The sequence below is a fragment of the Mesocricetus auratus genome, unplaced genomic scaffold (genome assembly GCF_017639785.1).
Source record: "Mesocricetus auratus isolate SY011 unplaced genomic scaffold, BCM_Maur_2.0 Super-Scaffold_100011, whole genome shotgun sequence".
NCBI classification, from domain to species: Eukaryota; Metazoa; Chordata; class Mammalia; order Rodentia; family Cricetidae; genus Mesocricetus; species Mesocricetus auratus.
The window spans coordinates 34688908-34713066 of NW_024429195.1; the positions used below are offsets into that span (position 1 = coordinate 34688908).

General features: G+C 42.3%; 1 protein-coding gene and 1 long non-coding RNA gene across 5 annotated transcripts in view; one reads left to right on the forward strand and one right to left on the reverse strand.

The window, feature by feature from the left end:
* Positions 1 to 545: 545 nt before the first annotated feature.
* The window catches only part of Pld1 (phospholipase D1), a 189307-nt gene continuing 165693 nt past the window's right edge, over positions 546 to 24159 (reverse strand). For all 4 annotated transcript variants that reach the window (XM_040754598.1, XM_040754597.1, XM_040754599.1 and 1 more), the window contains 4 exons: positions 20480 to 20614; positions 15168 to 15321; positions 3642 to 3759; positions 546 to 2208 (listed from right to left, as the gene is read on the reverse strand). In XM_040754598.1, coding sequence (XP_040610532.1) covers positions 1984 to 2208; positions 3642 to 3759; positions 15168 to 15321; positions 20480 to 20614 — 632 coding nt within the window. In that variant the 3' untranslated portion in view covers positions 546 to 1983. The remainder of the gene's footprint in view (positions 2209 to 3641; positions 3760 to 15167; positions 15322 to 20479; positions 20615 to 24159) is intronic.
* The window catches only part of LOC121143230, a 61094-nt gene continuing 50878 nt past the window's right edge, over positions 13944 to 24159 (forward strand). Inside the window, exons 1-2 of the long non-coding RNA XR_005880421.1 lie at positions 13944 to 14055; positions 19143 to 19504. This is a non-coding gene — a long non-coding RNA (uncharacterized LOC121143230). The remainder of the gene's footprint in view (positions 14056 to 19142; positions 19505 to 24159) is intronic.

Here is a 24159-nt window from a genome sequence, read left to right on the forward strand (position 1 = left end):
TAATGGAATGCACCGGGAGAGGATGGGAACCAGCCAGAGGGGACAGGGGAAGGGCAGTGGGGGAGGGAAACAAATGAGAACTAAGAGCAATGACACCTATGTATGAAAATATCAGGATACAATCCATTATTTTGTATAATGACCCAAAACTAATTTAATGTATATGTACACGAATATATGCATGTATGTGTGTGTGCACATGTGGATGTCGGAAGTACAGAAGTTAACATTGGAGTGTCTTCCCTTTTTGCTCTCCGCCTTACATTTTGAAATGGTCTCACTGGATCCAGAGCTTACAGAATGAGTTGACTGGCTGGCCAAAACCCATGGGGCCCTCTTGCCGCCCCTCTACCAGTGCTAGGGTTACAGATAAAGGTCAAGAATCAGCTAGTTGACTGTTTTAGCGTTTTAAAGATTTTTTTAAAATGCAGTACAATGAATCTTTAGGCATTCCATGCACATTGATTATTTTAAATGCAATCTTATTTTTTATCTGCATAGTGTCTTATTCACTACAACTATAGAATGAAATCATCTCACCATCCTTGGCCATATAAGAAATAAATTATTTATTCATAAAAACATTCATTTCCATTGTTAATTACAAATCCCACCTCATTTGTGGAATGTTCCCTAGTGGTGACATCCTCCATTGGATGTGACTGTCACTCTGCTACTAACCCATAACATTGACTTTGTGGCCCTGTGTCATCTTTTAACAGCATATCTGTTCATGAAAACATGAGTCAGGAGTTGCTTTGAAGAGGACCCCAGGGTTCCAGGAACTCATAAACGCTCCTAGGAATGAAGAAGAACTCTGAAATTTGGTCTATCAAGGACACCATACCATCTGAAAGGGAAAGTGGATATGTACATTTCAGACTGGGACATTACTATTGCAACTTCTTTGGAAGCCATGTTGGAATGTTACTGTATAGTTATCAGTGCAAGCAAAGTAACTCATCTTAATAATCAATTGTTTTTCTCCTAAAGAAGATGTAGTGGGAAATCTGGAGGGTAAATAAGGTTAGACTCCTGCTTGTTAGCTGGAAAGCATTATAATGCCTCCGGTTCTTTTGGAAGACAAATTGTATCCACAGGATTGCTCCATAAGGAATCTAGCTTTTTGACCAACTCAGTGGCTAATGGAGAGTCTGGTCCTTTAGCTGACTGGATTCCCACTGACACCTGGGAGGCTCTCTCTGTGTTTATCTGGTTGCTATGTTTTGGCATCCCCTGCACATGTTTACAGACTTTATCAGATGGGCCCAATGACAAGGACACAGCTTGGCAGTGTCTTTGGGAACCAAGAGAGATATCTTCTTCAGCATTGGGATTTAACACCTTCCTCTTGTCAAGACAGACCATTGCTGTCCTCAGAAGTGCCTAATCAATGTGGGTAGCTTGGCAAAGTCTGTGAGTCCCTACAGTGACTGAGAAGGAACAAAAAGCAACTTCTTGGCTTAGTAAATGCCCTCATGTCCTCTGGAACCTTGAGGACTCTCAAAGCAGCTCTCCACATCTTTCATTGATAAGCAATCTCTTAAACAGGGATGTATGGACAAGATGAGGGCATGCTTGGTGGGGCCCAGCTGCATAAATGAGCATCAGAGGAGGGCAAGAGAGTTCAGGCGACTCTTGGCAACTCAGATCACAGTTACAGGTAGATTCTTGTTAGTGCAGAAGACAGGTTTTGATATATGTCATGGCATTTGTATCTGTGTTTGGTATTGTTTGAGCATATGCCATCAACAAGGACATAGCCGATTTACTCAAGGACAAGCAGGAGACATAATGAAGTCCTGCTTATGCCAAGTGCCCTTACACCAATGTGACCACTGTCCCCTCATCCACTCCAAAGAGTCCAATGAGTAGGTCGCAGGGATTCATCGGGCCTCACTTTGGCCATGAGGTCCTTAAGGAAGTCGCCATATGCAATGTGGTCTTCAGGTTGGAAGTCCTTGAGGTGCAAAGGAGTTTGTCTTAAGTCCAAACCTCCATGGGCACAATTGCTTCTTTGGTTCCTACAGAAGGCAGCAGGTTTTCTTCAGATAGGAAATAAAAGGGGAATTGCACCAAGAAGCCTCGGATCTTTCTCAGTTCTTCCTCAGCACGAAGGGGATCATCTTTTGCTAATATGGGCTTGCTTATAAAGTCTCTCAGCTGCATTAAATTGTGCACTTCATCATTTGGAAGGCAACGGAACACCTGTTAAAATACAAGTTAGACGTTGAGTTATTTATTTAAAAACAAGCACAGGTTCCTTATGGAAAATGTTCATTCTAACAGGCAAAACCTTTGTTTATGGAGCATTAACTTTCTGTCAAAGCATAAGCTTAAGGGTTACTGTTTACAGCTGGGCGGAGTGACACATGCCTGTAATTCCCCAGCACGTGGGAACTGAGGCAGGAGACTCAGAAGTTTAAGGCCAGCTGGGCTATGTAGTAAGTTCTGGTTTCAAACAACCAACCAAACCAAAGAACTGGAGTTGCTGTTTTTTTATGCTACAAAGACACTGTTAGATTTGTTTCCATTTTAAAAGACCACACCCACATTCTTACTTTATCACCTATAGTGCTCATTAACCACAGAATAAAGACAAGCTGGCAGTGAGGAATGCTTGCTAGGAAGGATATGTAAAAATGATAACCATCCCTGAATTTCACTAGAGATCCCTGTCTAAGGGGGAAACATCACGTCCTCTTTCTCTGACTTTTCATTTTGAAAGATACACATGTCATCAAGTTCAGTGTTAACAGTTGTTAACAGACAACCCTTTGCTAAGAGAAATATGTTTCAGACACCACAGTGCTTTACCCCTGCATATTTTAGCAGGTGTTACATAAAAATGAGGACAGGAACTCACAGACTCAACATCATTCCTGTACCCAAGAGACTCAATTCCACGGGGTCATATGCGGATTTATCCCATTACCACCAAAATGTCTTTTCTCTCTGTTTCTCCCCAATTTCAGGGGCTGAACAGGCCGCACAATGAGTTTGTAATGTTCTGTTGGCACATGGCCTGCTTCAGCATAGCCTGGAGTCCTCAGGACGAAATAAAGCAACGTAGATGACTGTCCTGTCCCACTGAGAAGATGGCATGTCTGTGCAGAGGGGTCTCTGGGAAACCCATGTAGGACAATTCTTACCCAGCTTCTCACAGATGGTCAACAAATATGGATTTTTCCTGAGGTAACCTATTCCACCATCAAGCAATACTTAACTCTTTAATAACCACAGGGAGGAAAGGAAAGCTCAGAGAGCCAAGCTGCTGCACACAGTTCCAGGGGACACCAGCCAAGATGGGTTGAGCACACCCTACCTTCTCTTTGTCATTAAATACCATTAAAAGCTACTTAGTCATGTGCCCATGATGCTTTCAATGAGAGCCCTGCATCCTATGGAGGACAGGATGTCACTAAGGCCTTCAAAATGATGGCCCAGGGCCTTGTGCATGCTAGGTAAGTACCCAACCACTGAGCTACATTCCCAGCCCTTTGATCTTTGAGATCGCTTTACAACATGGAGGTTTATTGATTATTTTACACTAGTAATATTCTATCTGTATCAATAAAATTGTGATGGTGATGAATTTAAAAGGGCAGGGGTAGGAGTGGGGACAGATGAGTAAACCTCACCTTATCGTAAATGGTAGCATTCCGAGCTGCTGTTGAAACCCAAATCTCCTTGAAGAATTTGTCACTCACAGGATCCTGAAGGTCCTCACTGGGATCAGAAAGATAGCCAAGGACAAGCCTGAAATACAAGAGACTTCTAATTGAATGACCAAGATAAGAAGCTTGCAGTAGTAACAGCAAGGCAGATCAACCACAGAGACAGAAATCTTTCCAAGGGAAGACACAGAAGCCATTAAACCCATTCAAACTTCATTTTGTTCTAAAAGAATCCTTGTAATGTGGCCCAGGATGGCCAGACCCTTGACCATTAAGGTTAGCATCCAAACAGTGGCCAGAATGTAATGTGAGAAGCCTTTTCTAAGGATTATCTCACTAAATCCCAGCTGCAATTATGCCCACTTTACTGGTAGAGGGAATGAAATCAGAAGAGTATAAAAACCTCTCCTAGTTCATACTGCTGGTAATAGGTAAAGATGGGACTCCTCCATGTGATGTGATCTTCTGTTTCCTTCCCTGCTTCTTCTATACTAGCTCCGCCCCCTCCCTTTGATCCTACTCTCCCATCCCTTTTGTCTTTCTTCCCATCCCTTGGGTCAAGCACCATGCTCAACTCTTGGATATAGACAGTAAGAGTAAGAGTAAGAAAAATACAACTTCTCTTTACGTAGTTAAATTAGGTGAATGAGAACAAACTGTGAGTCCTGTCAAGAAGAGTTCATTGCCATTGTCACAGATAGGGTAGGTGTTGAAAGGGGTAGGTGGGTATGGCTTAGGAGGTTTTCCCTTCTCCCACCAACTCCTGATGCAATGGCTTTGTTTTTTTGTTGTTTCATTTTCCCCCTTTATTGAAAATACTTTTTTCTCAGACAACATATCCAGATTATAGTTTCCCCTCTTCCACTCCTCCCAGTTGCTCCCCATCTCCCCTCCCCTATAGATCCACTCCCTTTCTGTCTTTTATTAGAGAAGGACAGGCTTCTAAGAGATAACAACCAAACACGACAAAATAAAACATAATAAGATAAAGTAAAAGCCACACATCAAGGCCAGACAATATAGCTGTGATGGTTTAAGACTCTGAACAAGATCGCTCTGTCAGCCCTTCCGTACCTGCCCCGCTCTGGTCCTACAGATGATGCTGGGTAGCCTAGCACTTTCCCCACTGTCCTCATGTGCTTTGTTTTCCTTAGAGCACCTGCAATATTTTATGTCATTTTTTTCATCAGGCCCATTTGTCACTAATAGAATACAAATTATTTGGGAGAGCATGGCTTGGCTGTTCTCATACTTCATCTCTATAAGTGTCTGGCATAAGAAGTTACAAGTTAAGATATCATCTAAACTTATCACGTATAATCAAGAGACAAGAAATAGCAAGAAGGACTGGAGAGATGGCTCAGAGGTTAAGAACACTAGTTGGTCTTCCAGACGTCCTGAATTCAATTTCCAGCAATCACATGGTGGCTCACAACCATCCATAATGAAGTCTGGTGCCCTCTTTCAAAGTGCAGACATACACGCAGGCAAAACACTGTATAAATAATAAATAAATACATCTTAAAAAACAAAAATAAATAAATAGCAAGAAATCACCAAGTGGGAACAAGACAGGTTTTATTAACCATATTAAGGAAGTATAATAACCCTTGTTCTTAAAGGAATCTGTAGATTAAAAAGCATTCCCAGTTGCTGACCACATCAGGAGACCCTGGTTCAGAAAGTAAGCCTGGAGCTTACGCAAAGCCTTTTGCATATACCATGTGAACTCAGCAAACACCAGGAAGGCCTCTGCCAACTACAGAACAAATGGAACACAGGCCATGTGAAGACTGGTTTTGATGGTAAGTGAATGAAAGGACAATGCACTGATGACATCAGACAGAAGGGAGATAGGACCTGGCTTACACAGTAAAATATAAATTCTGAGCAGAGGCAGGAGGATTGCTGTACGTTCAAGAACAAGCCTGGGCTACAGAATGAGATTCTGTATGTAAATAAATAAATAGATAGATAAATAAATAAGAATAACTGGACAAGGAGACTCACTCTATCCTGCGTATATCTCTAGATTCAGATAGACACACACACACACACACACACACACACACACACACTGTATTAAAAACAGACTCTATGGTAAAGAGTTGAAACAGGAAGCCTGAGATGACAGTGACTGTTTGGGGAGTAGAAGTTTTGCCAGTAGAGTTGTAGCTGTTAGAAAACTGTTGGCCTCGAGGACAACTGACAGAGAAGTGACATTGCCATCTCCTGGTGGATTCTGTGGGTAAGCCCAGCTAGTGTGCAGAGACTGGGATAGACTGACGTTGATTCTGTCAATCCATCACATGAACAGTGGTGACACTGAGTGGGCATTTTGTTAAACAAACCTTGAGTTTGAAAGACGCTTGGCTGGAAATGCCAACCTTCCAATTGCCCTAGTTTTTATGCTCATAAAACCATTTTTTGTAAAGAGCTCCCTAGGGGAGTGAGTGGAAACAGTGGGGATGACCCAGAGTAGCTGGAGGAGAGAGAGGCAATGGGCTAGGTTGGAGAAAGACCAGAGGAGACAGAATCTGTAATCACATGGAAAACTGGGTCAAGGAGAAATTGTCAAAGTTATGCAAAACTGACTTCTGTGATCTAAATATGAAAGGTCCCCAACAGGTTCATGTGTATGAACTCGTGATTGCCAGTGGGGTCATGACTTTGCTTCAGGAGGTTGTGGGATCTCCAGGAGGTTAGCTTTTAGGAGAGGAAATGTGCCCTGCAGTGGGTCTTGATATCCTCCTTTCTTCCCTCCCTCCCTTCTGTCTCTTCCCTTCTCTCTCTCTTCCCCTCTCTCCCTCTCCCCCCACCCTTCCTTCCTGATGAGGTAAAAGATGGGATCAGTCACCCTCACCTTTTGCTACATTGCTTTTCCCACTACGGTGGCATTGTGTCCCTTGAACTGTAAGCTAAAGTGAGCCCTCTCATTAGCATGCTTCTTGTCAGCTGTTTGGTCACCACAAAAGGAAAATCAACCAGCACAGTGACGGCAGTTTAACAATGTGGATACCATCCTGTTGCCATCCTTTCCGTGCGTAAGCAAATGCAGACCTATATCACTGTTAATGGCTGTAGAGTTCCCCATCATGTGTACTCTATGTAACCAATTATTTTATGATGGACATTTGTGTCATTTCCAATAACAATAATAAGTACTTATTACAATGAGCAAATACCATAATGAATGCAGTTTAGGTATAATATGTAACATTTGGTGACTTTCTGCAATCATAAGGAGGAATTCCAGAATGAAAATTCCTGGGTTAAAGACTATATGAAACTAGGTGGTAGTGGACCACACCTGTTCCACTCCCATCACTCAGGAGGCAGAAGCAGACTGATCTCTGTGAGTTACAGGCCAGCTCGGTCTATAAGGAGAGTTCTAGGACAGCCAGAACTACACTGAAGCCCTGTCTTGAAAATAAATTTTAAATGAGAAAAGAAAAAAAAACAATAGTAACTATTTGAGAACAGACTAACGTACCATACACTCTCCATGCATCTCCAACAACAACTTGCAAAAGTTCAGTCTATTTCACAGGTATTAAAGGCAATTGGCTTCCATCTCATTCTGTACTTTTTCTGCTACATAAAATCTCTCTAAATCAAATGCTAGGGGTATACTAGAATTATTAAATTTTATAGCCTCAAAAATTCTATTTCTATTTCAAATAATGTTTCCTTTTGATTACATGAGAATAACTATAAAAACAATGACCCAAACAATGTTTTCACACCCCTGACTAGCTGCTGAGAATTCAGGCAAAACTTTATTGCACTAAATTTGAAGAATAGAAAGGCTATGACAATGAATTAATTAGAATAGCATCATTAACTTGGGACACATCTAAGAAGCTAGAAACTAAGCATTAGGAGTATTTCCATGAATTTATTCTTTAAATAAGAAGTGAAATAATAAATCCACCAATTTATGAGTTAAAGACTTGTTTGTGGGGAAGTTATTTAAACAAGTCTATAACCAACAATACTTAGTTCTACAATACTTTCCCTCGTCAGCATTTAACTATATGAAAATGAACAACTAAATATATGAATAAGTTTGGGTGGCCTTCTGGGGACAAAGTTTGAAAGAAAATGACCTTGCTTATATACCTTCGATATGTATTAGATATTTAACCACAAAATTATGGAGGCAGAAACATTGCAAAATATTATCTCTGTTCTTTGCATTCTGCACATCTCCCATCTTAAGTGGTTCCGAGCTCACCTGTGTGGCCATTGACTTCTGGGGAGTGATGTTTGTATCTGTAAAGCCGGGCACTTTCCTAGGATTTAATGGACTGTTTGGCTCATGGCTGTGACATTCACTGCAGACCCCGGAGGTTGATTCTGTCTCTATTTAGAATTGATTTCACATTGAAATGTGTCTCTCAATTTCTATTCAAAAATAGCCCAGATGGAAATGGATTGAAGTTGCATGTTAAATGGCTGTGCTCTGGGCTACAATATTTATCTATGGGAACACTTCCAATAAAGGGAAGGAAAACTGACAATTTTTGTGGTGCTTTTTTAGATATATTATCTGTATTTGCCAATAGGGTAAAGTTAAAATCATTGTTCAAGAACAATAGCCTTTTTAAGAGTGTACAAATTTCCAGGAAAAATACTACACCTGGGATTAACTTTTCATGAAAGGTACAGGTTCAGCATAAAGGGGAACGTGAAGTTTTACTAAAGATCAATCCTCCTGTTATAAAAATCCCAAAACTTCAGTAGAGAACAAAGAACTGGGCACTGGGAGATGACTCAGTTGATAAAGGGCTTGAGTTCAAGCCCCCAAACCCACAGTGGTATGTGCTGTTAGCCCAGTGCTGGAGAGGTGAAGATCCCAGGGGCCTGCAGGTCAGTCAGACAGCCTGGTGTAATTGGTGAGGCTAGTGAGACAAGGCTTGTTCGAGGCAGCCTGGCCTAATTGGTGGATTTCAGGCCAGTGCGACCATGATTCATAAAGAAAATGCACAGCACTGAGGAAGAACACAAAGTTGTCTCCTGACGCCTACATGCATGTATACACACATGCACATGCGCATACATGGGCACCTGCACACACAGGCACAGGCACATGCATGCATACACATGCACAGACATGAGCATGGGCACACACTAGCACATGCACACACATGAACATGCACACGTACAGGCATGTGCACACACACAGGCACATGCACACACATGGGCATGTGCACACACACAGGCACATGCACACACATGGGCATGTGCACATACACAGGTGTAGGGGAGAGTTCACATACCGGAGATACTTTGGGGCGTGGACAGGGGTACATGGGACAGGCGAGAGATAAAAGGGAAAAGAGAAAGTAATTCGCCCCCTTTGGATGCTGGCCACGTTTCAGAGAGCTTCCCAGCTTCCCAGTATCTCATGTAAGTTACTTTTCTCTATCTGAACAAATATCCTACTACCTTTTCCCGGCATTCTTAGTGACCCCTCACACACAGGCATGTGCACACACATGAATATGTACACGCACGAACATGCACACACATGAGAGAAAGAGAAAGAGACAGAGATATAGGCAGAGACAAGCAGAGAATAAAACACTATATAAATTAAGGCTCATGCCTTCTTCAGTAAGATGACTCAATATTACAAAGACATCAAGTGTTTAATGTTGATCTGCTATACTGCCAGTTAAAAAGAAAACTAAGGATGTAAGAGAATTTGAGTAAATAGCTCTAGAGTTCATGTGAAAGAATAAACATTTAGAATAGCCAAATTTGTTCAAAACAATACTACACTGAGGAAGTAGTGTGACAAAACAATTTAAAAGCTGAGACCATGAAAATTATGTCACACTGGTGTGTAAGAAAACAGATTTTCAATATAATGTGACAAGGACAGAAGGAAAGCCACAATTGTGGCAATTGCCAGTATCATAAAGAAGCATTTAACAGCAGATAAACTTCTGAATGAGGAAGTGCACAAGTATCATACAAGTACTTGGTGGATGGAGGCAGGAGGACCAAAAGTTCAAGGTCATCCTCAACCACAAAGTGAGTTTAGGCTACACCAGATCCTGTCTGAAATGTGTGTATGGCATGTGTGTGTAAGTATGTATGTATGTATAAAGCAAGGTATGGTGACACAGGCTTTAACCCCAGCATTGAGGAGGCAAAGGCAAGCAGGCTTCTATGAGTTCCAATCCAGCCAGGGCTACACAGGGAAGACCCTGTCTCAAAAACAAGCAAACACAACAGCAAATGTTTAAAAAGAAGCAGGTAAATACTACTACTTCACACACCTCTTGACCAGATGAGGGAAAGAAAATCTAGAGACCCTGTCTTATTTCCTACGTCAAAACATTCTACTCTGTGAGGCACGGTGGTGCACACTTGGAATTCTACCACCAAAGAGGCTTAAACAGGAAGGAAGGAAGGAAGGAAGGAAGGAAGGAAGGAAGGAAGGAAGGAAGGAAGGAAGGAAGGAAGGAAGGACACATGTTAAATACAAAATGTAAAATGTAAACAAATACTAGGAAGAAAACAAAAACCAAAATCCAAAAGTAACTGTTGACCTTAGGCTAGGAAATATATTCTTAGCAAATAGGCAAAGGGAAAAAAATTAATAAGTTTGGTTAACAATACCTGAATAAATTCACCCTAAGTAGGAGTCAGGAGAAATTGCTCAACCATATTCAACAAAATAAGTAATCATTAAAAGAAAGTTAAACGGTCGGGCGGTGGTGGCGCACACCTTTAATCCCAGCACTCTGGAGGCAGAGGCAGGCGGATTTCTGTGAGTTTGAGGCCGGGCTGGACCAATAGCGTCCAAAGCAATACAGAGAAACCCTGTCTCGTAAAAACCAAAAAAAAAAAAAAAAAAAAGTTAAACATTCCAGAAAAAGTGGGCAAGCTCACAAAAGAGCATGTATTCTTGACTAATAAACACATTTTTTTAAAAAACCTTAAAAAATCACAAAATAATGAAATTCCACTCAAAATTAAAAGTTGACAAAGATTACAGTAACAGATACTGAAGAAATAGGAGGAATGAGCCATTAAATGGTTAGCGACTTAAAAAGGAATTTGGGGTCACATGCAGCTTCCCCTGTCTGAGAAAAATTGGCACGTTTTTTGCTCACAAAAAAAAGCAAACAAACAAAAATATCTACATCTTTTAATATCAACAAAAATTTGTGGCAGACATAAAGCTATGTTTTTAAGAAATTATGTCATACACACATGAAGCATGATGCAAACATTAAATTTCTACAGAATAACACTGACATGGAAAAGCACGTGCCGCATTTAAATAATAAAGGACATTCAGGGGCCGGGTGTGAATGTCAGCACTTGGGAGGCAGAGGCTGGTGGATCTCTGGTCTACAGATCGAGTTCCAGGACAGCCAGGGCACCAGGGCTGTTACACAGAGAAACCTTGTCTCAAAAAACCAGAAGAAGTAGAAGGATGGGGAGGGGGAGGAGGAGAGGGAGGGGGAGGAGGAGGGAGAGGAAACAGAATATACAGGTATACAGGGGCTGGCCTGATAACTCCAAGTCTGAAAACCTGAATTGATCTACAGGACTCTCAATGTGAAAGGAGAAAACTAACTCCTACAAGCAATCCTTGGACTTTCACATTCATGTGCACACGCATATGCATGTACACAGAAATAAAGAAATTAATCTTAAAAATTGAGAATATTCAGGACCTGTAAGATTTAAATTTTGCAATATATATTAATACATGTGCAGGGAAACAGTAAAATGCTAGACGCCAAATGTAAAAATTGTTAGCATACTGTGAGCTGCGGAGAGGAAACCCTTACTGTATTGCTAGGGATAACAACCCATGCCAGGGGTTCGTCAAATGATTAAAGGAGAGCTGTATGATCCCACCCACAATCCCCGTTACTGGGTTATCTCCAGAGAAGTTATTTCAGTGAGTCAAAGACAACTGCACCCCCATGTTCACTATGCCATTATGAAGAAGAACCAGAAAGCAGAAACAAACTATGTGTCCATCGACTGATGGGTGAATACAGAAAATGCAGCTTATCCATACAAATGAATGCTATTAAATCACATATCAGAATGAAATCCTGCCATTGGTGACAGCATGGATGAAAGTAGGGATCATCAAGGAATAAGCCAGGCGTTGAAAGACAGGATGGTTTCATCGTGTAAATGGGACATGGAAAAGACCTCACAGATGTTTGAGAATAGAATGATGGTTACCAGTTCTGGGGCGACAAGGAACAGAGCATGAAACCTGGTGGGTGAATGGGAACTAAGTCATTGTAGACCTGAGTAAGAAGTTCTGGTGAGTTTCATGGGAGACTTTGGATGGTGGTGAACTAGAGAGATGGTTCATCAGATAGATAGATAAATAGATACATAGATAGATACATAGATAGAAAGTTGTCCTGCGAGCTTGCTGACCTGATTTTGATTTCTGAAACCCACTTAACAAGCCCAAGGCAGTGGTGCACATCTTTAATCCCAACACTCCTACAGTGAGATGCCAGTGCAAAGAGGAGAGTATCCCAGAAGCTGGCAGCCCAGTTAGTCTGGAGTACTCACCAAGGCAGAAACAATAGAGACCCCTGTCTCAGCAGGCAGATGGAGAGAACTATCTCCCCACGGTTGTCCTCTGTTCGCCACATGTGCACTGCCCAAACATGTATTATAACCATTTTAAGTTATCCTCATGCTAATCTAGGTATTAGTCAGTAAGCACATATATAAATACATCACATAGCACTTCATAAATCTTTGCAATTTATATATCAATTTAAAACTAAAGTTTAAAACCTATTGGCACTGGGTGGTGGAATTACAAATGAATTTACCTTCTTACTGTTTTTTATATATCTTTTATATTTTTATATTTATATTTTATAATTTCTACAAGAGAATAATAGCTCGCAAGGCATAATCCTGTCCCTCTATAATCAGCATATACCTAAAGATATATGAAGAAGCCCACCATTTTAAAGAGACTACTTAAGCTCACCCACCACTGAAAGGATACAGCATAGCTTCAGCTTTAAAAAGTGAAATAATTATTTCCTTGTGTATGTTGGAATAGGAAACCAGTGAGTCAATTAGCAAGGCACTAATTTTAAATTCTCCCCTGCTAAACAAAACAAATTAGCAGCACTTTTCTGTAACGCCAATGGTTTGAAAGAATTCTCACTGGCCAAATAATTAGTAATAAAGGTGACAAATACAGCAATAAAAGTGGTTGAAAGGTATTGAGGTTTTTGTTGTTGCTGTTGTTGTTTTGGTTTTTGAGGCATGGCTCTGCTGAGTTCTTTGAGCTGAGAGCAAAAACTGGGTTTGTCTGGAAAGGAGCTACATCTGGGGAGCCGAGTCTGCTAGATCTGAAGGAAGACGGAAGATGGCCATCAAGAAGGTCATCCTATTGGTAAAAAGTGCAGTGCCTAGTACATGTCCTCCCTGGGTGTGAGCCAGTTGCCAAATGGACCATTATCACACGAAGGATGAAAACAATGGTGTCACAGGGCATACCTCCCTCAAGCAGCAGAAAGCACAACCCTTGACTACATCAGGGGCACCCAGTACGTCTCACCCCAGAGGCCACTATTGGGAGCACGAAGGTCCTTGCTCTCACAGACAAGCACTAAGGAAACAGGAATGTCAAAACACAAGATTGTCTTTTCAGTGAAAGAGGTGTGTAATTTGTTTTACCACCCACAAGGCTGAAGATGAAAGTGGTTAATAATCTGGTGATTTATGATATCTATAGGTCCAAGCCATACCAAGATCCCAAATGCAAGATAAGCGGTTGCTAGTAGTCTAGGTGACCTTTGCATTATCTGTATGTTCAGGGGCTCCCCCAACCAGGACAAGAAGTGGCTAACAGCTCAGGTGACCTCTATACTATCTGTAGGACTAAGACTACACCAGGTTCTCCCCTAGGCCCTTAAGAAAACACATGTAGCCTATCTCTAGAACCCATCTTCCTGGAAGAAGTGACACGTACTATGAGAAGAATTTCTTTGATGAAATTATGCCTCCTGTGCACTGAGGATTGTGTTACAATAGGAAACCTTTTTTCAAAATTACACCCAACTTAAATATGCCTATAATAAACTACTCAGGGTCGGGGTAGTTCAAACCAACACTGGCTAAGTCATGTTGAACCTGATTTCCTTTTTGTCTCACTCCGATTGGCACTCTGCTGGCCTTGGTGGTCACAGAGACCCCTATAGGTCACAAATGAGATGACATCAGAGAAAGGGTGGTTCTAGAATCCTAAAGAGCTCCTGACAAGGTCTACTGCTGGGGGAGAGGTTAATGTGTTGACAGACCATGCGGATTAATACCTCTGGGAAGTTTTACCTGTTCCTTGCTTAGTTCTGAGGTAAGGAGCTAGAAGGTAGTGAGCAAAAGAGTGATATGATCTAGAAGGTTTAGAAGGATGACTATTAATTATAGACTAAAGGGTCTGGGGGCAGTTAACCCTAGCCAGGGCCAACAACAGCACTTAGTCCCTTAGAGTCACACAGTCTTGTTTCATAGCCCTCAGCACCCTGTCTGCCTTTAGGAAGACCAGGGATCTCTCATGTCTGGAATCTTTTTAAACTTGGGAAATGTAGTGTTCATACTTAAATCTGCTGCCACAGCCACTAGAACACTTTTAGCAGTACTTATTATAGCCTTGCAATTTCTTGTGTGCCTGAAGGTGCTTATGTCACAGGGCATGTGGAGGTCAGAGGACAACTTAAGGAAGTTGGTGCTCTCCTTCACCATGTCCCCATGTGTGAGTGACAACTTGAAGATTCCCTCCTTTGGATGTTCTCTCAGCCTGGACACATGGGGGAGGGCCTAGGCCCTGTCCTGGATGATATGACAGACTCTGGAGATCCTCCATGGAGGGCCTCACCCTCCTTGGGGAGTGGAGTGGGGATTGGGTAGGGGGTCAGGGGGCTGGGGGCGATGGGGGAGGAGGTGAAGGAGAGTGAGCTGGGATTGACATGTGAAGCAAGCTTGTTTCTTATTTAAATTAAAAAAAAGAAGATTCCCTCCTTCCACCTTGTAAGCTGGGGTGACTGAACTGAGGTCATCAGGCTAAGTGGGGAGTACCTTTACCTATGGAAATACCTGTTTCTTTAGGTTTTTAAACGTGAAGTTGCTTTGAAAAACTGAAACGGTTCCTACCTAGATGGTTTGATCTGGCCTGACCTTAAATTGATTATATCTGATTATATTTAAAATGGTAGTTTGTGCTATTATACATAAAGATGACAGCTTATTAAAACACACATACACACACACACACACACACATATATATATATATATATATATAATAGACATTTTTATACTAGTGTGTATATCCTCCACTCTGGGAGACATTGTTCTAGATTTTAAAAAAAGAATTTGGCATGACAGGAGTGCCAAGGGTGAGATGTGGCCCTGAGACCCAACACTGCGACTGTGGAACTGATACAGACTCATGGCTCTGTAGGGTCACCTGAAGCACTGCAGCCGAAGCCCTTGGGCGAAGCAGCCAGCTTGGTATTCTTTTCCATCCATTATTGAAGGGACTGTCTCTGTGTCCTGCACTATGACAGCCATTTCACTGTCTCGCTTCCCCAGCATGCTCCGGTCATTGATGTTGGCAGATCCTAAAAGAAGAAACAGCAGAAATGAACAACTTCTCATGACAGCCGCTGCCAATGGGCCAACCCTTCTCCATGCTTCCTGGCTCACAACACCCAGTTTTGTCAAAGTGACCTAGGGAAGATGTAGTTTAGGGAGGTAGGGGCCTCTGTAGGATTAGCCTAAGTGTCACCTTTTATCATTCTAAAGCAGCCTAGAATCATAATGCCATCATATTTACCAGTGATTAGCTTAGGAGATAGTATGTGGCATGGTTCTGGACCACAGAATATGAAAGAAAGCTTCCAAGGAACTTCTGAGAAAACAGAGCTTTATACCATCTTTCCTATCTTTTGGACATTGACCTCAGAAGGTCCCATCATGAGGCTAAAAGACAGGCTAATCCAACAAGTCAAGGCTGATGGACTGGCTAACTAACCCAACAAGCCCAGGCTGAAGGACAGAGAGAATGTCCATAGGCTGGAGAGATGGCTCAACATCTATGAGTGCTTCCTGCTCTTCCAGAGGACCCTAGTTCATTCCCAGAACCCATGTCCAGTGGCTCAAACATCCTGTAGCTCTAGAGCCAGATGTTCTAATGCCTTCTTCTGGACTCCATAGAGACCACTCATATGTGTACACACGTGGAGATTCACACAATACACATAAATGAAAATAATTGTAAAAAACTACAAAATGTCGTGGAATATTACTTTAACTATGTTAAAGTGTGTTGCATTTGTTTAGGGAAAGATGTGTTACATTTGTTTATGCTGCATTCATTAATTATGTAAAGATGTGCTTCTGTTTCACCTTGCCTGCCTAAGGCACCTGCCAATAGGTAGGCAGTTGAGGGATAGATGGGGTTGGTGGGCAGAAAGAATAAGAGGAGAGAAGGGAGAAGAAAGAATGAGGAAGAAAACTAGGGAGACACCCAGGGCCAGCTAGTCAGCAAGACATGGGATAGGACATACAAAATGAAGGAAAGGTAAACAGCCCTGAGACAAAACAATGATGGAGAGAAATAGATTGATTTCAGCTATAAGAGCGAGTGGGACAATTATAAGATAAGGTCAAGGATGCATAACTGGCAGTCCAAGAAAGCTACAACAAAATCTGGAAGACTCTAGTTAACGCCAGAGTTCAAGAAAGCCTGCTACAACAAAATCTGGAAGACTCTAAACTAGTTAACGCTAGAGCTTTCTTAACCGGTTTATGAAGCAATACATTCTCCTTATTGTTTCACATGCTATGGTTTTCTACCCGCATCTGCTGGTTAACTGACTCTTTGAAGGAGTTCAAAGAAAACAGCACACCATCCAGTTCAGTACAGAAGTTGATAGGTTTTTGTTTTAAACAAAAACAAGAAAAAAACAAAAACAAGAACAAGCTTCCTAGTCTTTAAGTGATATGACAAGTAACATCAAATGCCAGAAATGCTTTCACAGTCCCTGGCTAACCTGAAATACAGTCTGCCATCGATGGTAACTCTCCACCTCCACTTGTGTGGCAGGCCATAGCTTTGGTATCAACTTTCTCTATTTTGAAAAACCTCAACTCAGGGGGAGATAGTGGTGCAGGCCTTTAATCGCAGCATTCAGGAGGCAGAGGCAGAGGCAGAGGCAGAGGCAGGCAGATCTTTGTGAGTTCAAGGCAGTCTGGTCTAGAGATAAAACCTCAGTTCCCCAAGGATGTTGACCTTCACTTGGGAAGGATCACGTTTATTTATTTATTCATTTGTGTGTTTGTTTGTCTATTTATTTTCTGATGTATGCTATGCATTCCTTTCTATTACCTGATTCCTCACAACAGAAGAAACACTGTGGTGGATTATGGTAAAGCACAGACATACACTAAATTAGCTTTAGTATTACACCATGAGGTTTGACAGCTTTTTCAATTGCATCTTCAGTTAAAATATAATTACATGATTTCCCCTCTTCCCTTTTCTCCTTCTAACCCTTCCAATGCTCCTCCTATTGTCTTTTCTCAACTTTATGGCCTCATTTTAATTGTTACATATGCATATATATCAATAATGATATCGTCATATGTATAAATGCATAAATACAACCCTTTTAGTTCATTTAGAGCTACTTGAATGTATATGACTCAAGAGCTGACCATTTGGTACTGGATAACCAATTTGGGGGTCCATCCTGTGAGAGATTATTTCTTCACCATCAGCATTCCTGAGTTCCCTGCAGTTCTTTGTTTAGGTGTAGAACCCTGTGAGACTTTGCCCTTCCATGTTAGCTGTTCAGGTCTTATCTAAGGGAGCAGTGTTGGTAAGACCAGGGCTGCAGGTGGGGAGAATTTACTGGAACACAGAGTTTGTATCACCTTCTCTAGCCCAAGCATTCCCTCCTAGGTGCATGAATGGAACTCCCCTGGTGCCTCTCTGGGACTTCATTCTCTTCCTGCCCTAATCAGAGACCACTCATGGACTGGGTCTGCAGGACTGGGCTGCCCTTCTCTAGCCAAGATCAGAACGGGAGGGGGAGCCAGCCTGGAACCCCCATATATAACCCCAAATCCCTCCCATGGCAGCAGTCCCTGACTCCAGAGGGCAGAGGGCAGGAGTACAATCCTGGCAGTGTGAGCTGAAACATTACGTGCTGTCTGCACAAGCCAGTGTAACAGGCCTAGAAGGAATGGAAGATCACTTCCACAGATACACTGGAATACACTGTGTCTCTCAACCTGACTACCAGACTATAGAAACAATCCCATGCCGGGAGAAAGGAAAGACTGCAGCCCAACAGGAACTTATCTCCTGGCAAGAGATTTCACAGCTGTAACAATTTATCAGACCACCTCACAAGATGAGACTAAAGCCCACAATGATGAGTCAGTGGGGGGCAGGACCACACCTCGATGGGCACCGCTTAGATGTTCATAACCTTGGCTCTCTATTTAAACTTGACAGTCTTACTGCAGAACCCTGAAGATGGACTTAGAGGTTCCACTTGGGTTTCTCTTTTCTCAAGATGGCCACATTGAATAAATCTCCTCTTTTTTTTTCTGTTTCCATTATTAAACCGGCTCTTGTAATTGCCTTGTTGAGGATGTGTGGCTTGGAGCACAGGCAATGAGCCTCAGGTCTGATAAAATGAGGACCAGAGCTCATGTTCCCAGAACCCATGTAAATGCTGGGTGAGCATGACAATCCGCCTACAATCCCAGTGTAAGGTAGGCAGAGACAGTGATTCCTGGAGCAGAGTTTCTTTTATTCTAGCTTCATGTTGGGTGACAAGATATTGTTTGTTATTCTTTGCTCTTACTCTTTGTTCTTTTGGGGGCCCCATCACCCAGCTCCCAAATAAATCACACACAGAAGCATATTCTCTCTGAACTTAGCCTGGCTTGTTTCTAGCCAGTTTTTTTCCCCTTAAATTAACTGACCCACCCTTTGCCTTAGGGTGATTATGTGGCATATACAGCAATAAAATTAGATCAGCTGAAGTTACCTCTGTCCTACACAGAGACTTAAACTGATGACAAAAAATGATGCAGAAAGATAACAAAAGTTTACTATAAAGATATAAAATGTAAACATTGTGTAATGCCAGAATTTGAATAACTGCGGCAGCTTTGGCCTGAGGGTATTTCTTGGGCACTCTGACCATTAAGAGTTAAAAATATACTGCTTGGTACATGGCAATATACCCGGGATGGCTTGGAGATTGTTTTGGTCTAGAGCAGCATTCACTGTCAACCACAGAAACGTTTGTGTTTTGAATATTAAATGTTTGATGCATATCTTCCCTAAGTTGTTGCTTTTTATTCCCCTCACATTATGATTATTATTATTTCCAAAGCAATTAATTTCCATTTTTCTTTTCAGCAGAAAATGTCTCAGGAACCATAAGAAAAGAAATGCGATAGAAAAGATCATTTGATGAAAAAGAAGGAGGGTGTGAAGGAGTGAGCTGATTGTCTGCACACACACCCGAGGGGACTCCTCAGAAATGACTAAAGCAAATACTGAAGGAGCAAATGGCTGTGCAGCACACACAGCTGAGGGGACTCCTCAGAAATGACATGAAGGAAACTCAAAAGGAGCTGCAGGAGCAGCTGAAGACTGCAGGAAGCCAGGGCTCTGCACTACCTACGGCTGAAGAAACTCCTGAGGGGACTTAGAGGAGGTGGTTAGTGAACAGACTAAAACCTTGGAAATTCCTTATCTAAGGAGCCATGGACTTAAAGGTAAGTCCCTCCAACTGGAAAGGACTGTGTTCGATTGTGAGGGTAGAGATGAATCGGCATGCCTGTGTCCTCACTGTTGCAGACATTCCCAGACATGCCCAGAAGGTCCAATCCAGAATGTGCATGCCTGTCTCCTGAGCCAGTGAGGTGAAAAGGGCTTTATAGAAGTGCACCTTGTATCATTGTTGGAGAAGGACTTTGATCTTAAAACAGGGATTTCACTAAAACACGATTCTCCCCACTTCCACCCATCTCAGCAAAGCTGACAGTTCCACACCTTGGTTGAGAGTATCCAAGACATAAACATTAGAAAAAATCCTGGTAAACTCTGACAGTAAGACTTAAGCATCCTTCTGACACTGGATCTGTGGGGAAGGTCAGATGATGTGGGATGAATGGACCACACACATCTCTCGTTCCAAACGATTTCATTGTGGATTTCTTTCCTCCCAATCCCAAAAACCTAGGCACTTGGACTCAAATAAAAAATAAGAGAATAATAAATAATTAATAAAATCAGGGTTAGTGACATGGCTCAGTATGAAATGACAGCCGCTGCCAAGGCCAAAGATTAGAGTTCAACCCCCAGGACCCTCTTGGTGGAAACTCATTCATGCTGGCCTTTGACTTGCACACAAAAATGCATAGCATGCACAAAACCCACCAAAAATAAACACCTTAAAATGAGTCAATGAGGCCAGGCAGATGGACAGATGTGTGGTTTAAGCCCTGCTTGTAAATGGTGTGTGTGCACAAGGTCCCTTCCATTGCTCTGGATCTCTAATTCTGTAGAGATTAAGAACAAAAGTAACAAAACCAGGCGGGGGGGGGGGATGCAAAAGAAAATGACTGTCTCTGGAACAGTTTAGGTGTTATACAGCAAACCTCAACTGCCAACGAAGCACAGGAAAGTGAGAACAACTGAGGCCCTGGGCTGTCAGAGACAAGAAGCCCAGGCGCAGACCACGTACTTACCAATAATAACGGTGTTGTCATCAGCAATTAGCAACTTGCTGTGCACATAGATGAGCTCAGTGACCAGATTCCCTTCCAGCTCTGCATGTGTTCTCAGGCCACAAAATGAGATGTAATTTATCCACTGATTACCAACTGTGGATCAAAAAGAAAATACGTTAGTTTTGTTTCCCAAGACATATATATCACATATATTTGCAAAATTTAACCAGGAATTTTTCCTGATGAAGGGAATTTACATTGATAGCTTGAATGAACATCCTAGTTTCGTTCTGTTTCTGTGACGAAACACTGACCAACAGCAGCTTGGGGGAGGAACTGGTTATCTGACTCATCCTTACAGTCCATCACTGAGGGAAGTCGGGGCAGAAGCTCAAGGCTAGAGCTTCAAGCAGAGACCAGAGGAAGGACACTTGCTAGCTCACTCTCTGGCTTGTTTCTTGTTTCCTGAGACAGTGGACTGGGCTCTCTACATCAGTTAACAGTAAAAGAATCTCTCATAGATAACATCCACAGGCCAATATGAGGTAAGAAATTCCTTGATTGAAATTCCATTCTTAGATGACTCTAGCCTATGTCATCAAGGCTAACTAGGACAGTGACTGTATTTTAAAAAATAATATTGAAGTGTCCGCTGCCTTTGGCTGAGACGATCTAGAAACATACTCCAATCTGAGCCATTTAATGATTTGGTGAGTTAACTACTGAGCAGAGGCAGAAAGGACAACACAAGATTTCAGTATCACTTCTGTCTCGGCTGACACCTGCGGCAAGCGGTTTAAGCCAGAGGACAGGTGCACGTCAAAACCATAAAACACATTCAGCCCAAATGGCAGTTAGTCTGCTGACTACATAGAAATGTTGCCAGTTAAATAATTCTCCCCCAGGATGGGGAGGAGGGCTGCTAACTTTGGCTACCACTGTACTCAGGAACTCACAGAGACGTTGGTCACCTGTACAGGAAGGGACCCCACCCACATTCCATCTTGGTGGGGGGAGGGGCTCCATTCTCCTTGAAGAGCTATTGGCACTTAATGGTTGCTGGGGAAAGAGGAGACATTTTCTTCAGTGGTGTAGCCACTGCTAAGGGGTCTGTGCTCCTGCAAGCAATGCTAATTAATCTCAGTGAGTCACTAAAAAACAAAGAAACATGAAAGCAGGAATGGAGAGGTTGACGAGGAAGAGGAGGCGATGAGGGAGGGCAACGAGAGGTGAAAATAAGAACACATTGTATACATGTACACAATTGTCAAAGAATGTTTAAGAATTCTCCCTTCTAGATCATTAATACTAAGAAGAGAAAATAAACTTTATTACATTCCATAATGGGAGATTTGGTTTAGAGTGAACAGAAGCAGGCTTGTACTGTATATGGTTGCTTACTTATCTTACCATGAGACAAGGCCTGCATTCCACACCTAACTATAATGACTACCATGGTCTGAGTGTTGGTCACAAGGTTTTATGGTCCCCCCCACCCCTTCACTGTTTTGCCCTGCACCTAAATCTAAAACTCAGAACAAGCAGAGGAGGGGCCAAGCTATTATAAATTCTAATGAAGTAAACTGAGACTTTCTTTAGGAGATTATGAAACAAAGTAACAGACCCAGTGGTAACTTCTGTTCTACATGCTGAGCTCCCATTTGTGACTTGGGTTTCCTATGCTCCATTAAGTTCTGGTATCTTGGAAAGAAATTCATTCCTAGGTACATGCCCGGAGTCCTTCCCTGAAAGATCACCTTTTCGAATGCCCATGAATGATCTCCGAACACTGACAAGAGCTGTATCAGTGCACTAGTGATTCACATGTAAATGACATTTCTTAAAGGTATACAGACATTAAATATTCTCAAATTCCACACCAAACATGTTAATATAATGTTACATGAAAACAACATTTAAGTTCCAAGTGTGTTTATTGCAGCCAGCAGATTACATGAGCCCTAAGACAGATACGAAGAAGACCCCAAACAAAATCACAGACATATTTAAAACACTGAGGTTTATTGTGGGGGGGCACTTTTTGTAACATAATTACATACTTATCCAGCATGGATTTTGCAGATGACAATATCAAAAGCCTGGGGGTGACCCCGACCATTACTTCCTTTAGAAATCCTCCTCTGGCCAGGCAGTGGTGGCACAGGCCCTTAATCCCAGCATTTGGGAAGCAGAGGCAGGAGGATGTCTGAGCCTCAGAACAGTCAGGGTTACACAGAGAAACCCTGCCTGGAAAAACAAAATCTCCTCTCATTAAACGGAGGGGAATGTATTTTCTTTGGAGTCCCTTATGTCCATAAAATTCCTGGAAATATTTTTTAAATGCCTAGCTTTTTTTGTTTTTGCTTTTGTTTTTTAAATTTAAATTAGAAACAAGGTTGCTTCACATGTCAATCCCAGGTCCCTCTCCCTTTCCCTCCCCTCCTCCCATGCCCTCCCACCAACCCCCCCAAACTACCTCCTGTTGAGGAAGTCTTATGTCAATAAAGCACTGTTGAGCCAATAGGAATCTAGATAGGTGGGACTAGGAGTCTAGGAGGACTCTGGGAAGGAGAAACACAGGAGAGTCAAGATGTAACTGCCATGGGGTAGGAAGCCCGGAAACTTCTCCGGTAAGAGACATACTTAGATTAACAATTATGGGATAAATACTTAAGTCAGAGCTAGCCAGTAAGAAACAAACAAGGCCAACAGCTTCATAATTAATACAGCGTCTTGTGTGTTATTTGGGGACTATAACGCGGCAGAGCCCAGGCGACTGGCGGGTGATAAACCAAAGCGGTTAGCAAGGAAAAAGGCTTCCATTTACAACCTCCTTTCCCCAGGGAGGGTGAGGCCCTCCATGGAGGTGTCCATAGTCTGTCATTTCATCCAGGGCAGGGTCTAGACCCTCCTCCAAGAATCCAGGGTGAGAATGCATCTCTCATTGTGGGATGGGCGCCCAAAGTCCATTTTTGTGCCAGGGATAAATACTGATATATTACCTAAGGCCCTATAGATTGCGTTAGGTCTCCTCACTGACACCCATATTCAAGGGGTCATGATCAGTCCCATGCTGGATTCCCAGCCATCAGTCTGGGATTCAAGAGCTACCCCTTGTTGGGTCAGCTGTTTCCAGGGGTTAAACCAGCCCAGTCTTAACCCCTTTGCTCATCAGTCCTCCATCTCTGTCACTGGGTTCCTTGACTTCAGCTCTGTGTTTAGCTGTGGGAGTCTGCCTCTGCTTCCATCAGTCATTGGATGAAGGTTCTGTTTCCCAGACTCTCTTGCCATGGGATTGTGGGCTAGCACTCCCCAGATCTATGTCTAAAATCCATATATGAAAGAGTACATATCATGTTTGTCTTTTTGTGACTGGGTTACCTCACTCAGGATGGTTTCTTCTAGTGCCATTCCTTTGCCTGAAAATTTCAGGATTCCGTTGTTTTTTTTTTCTGTTGAATAGTACTCCATTGTGTAAATGTACCACATTTTCTCTATCTACTCTTCAGTTGAGGGTCATCTAGGTTGCTTCCAAGTTCTGGCTATAATGCTGCTATGAACATAGTGGAACAGATATCCTTGTATGAATGTGCATCTTTTGGATATATGCCTAAAAGTGGAATTGCTGGACCTTGTGGTAGGCTGATTCCCATTTTTCTGAGGAATCTCCATACTGATTTCCAAAGTGGCTATACAAG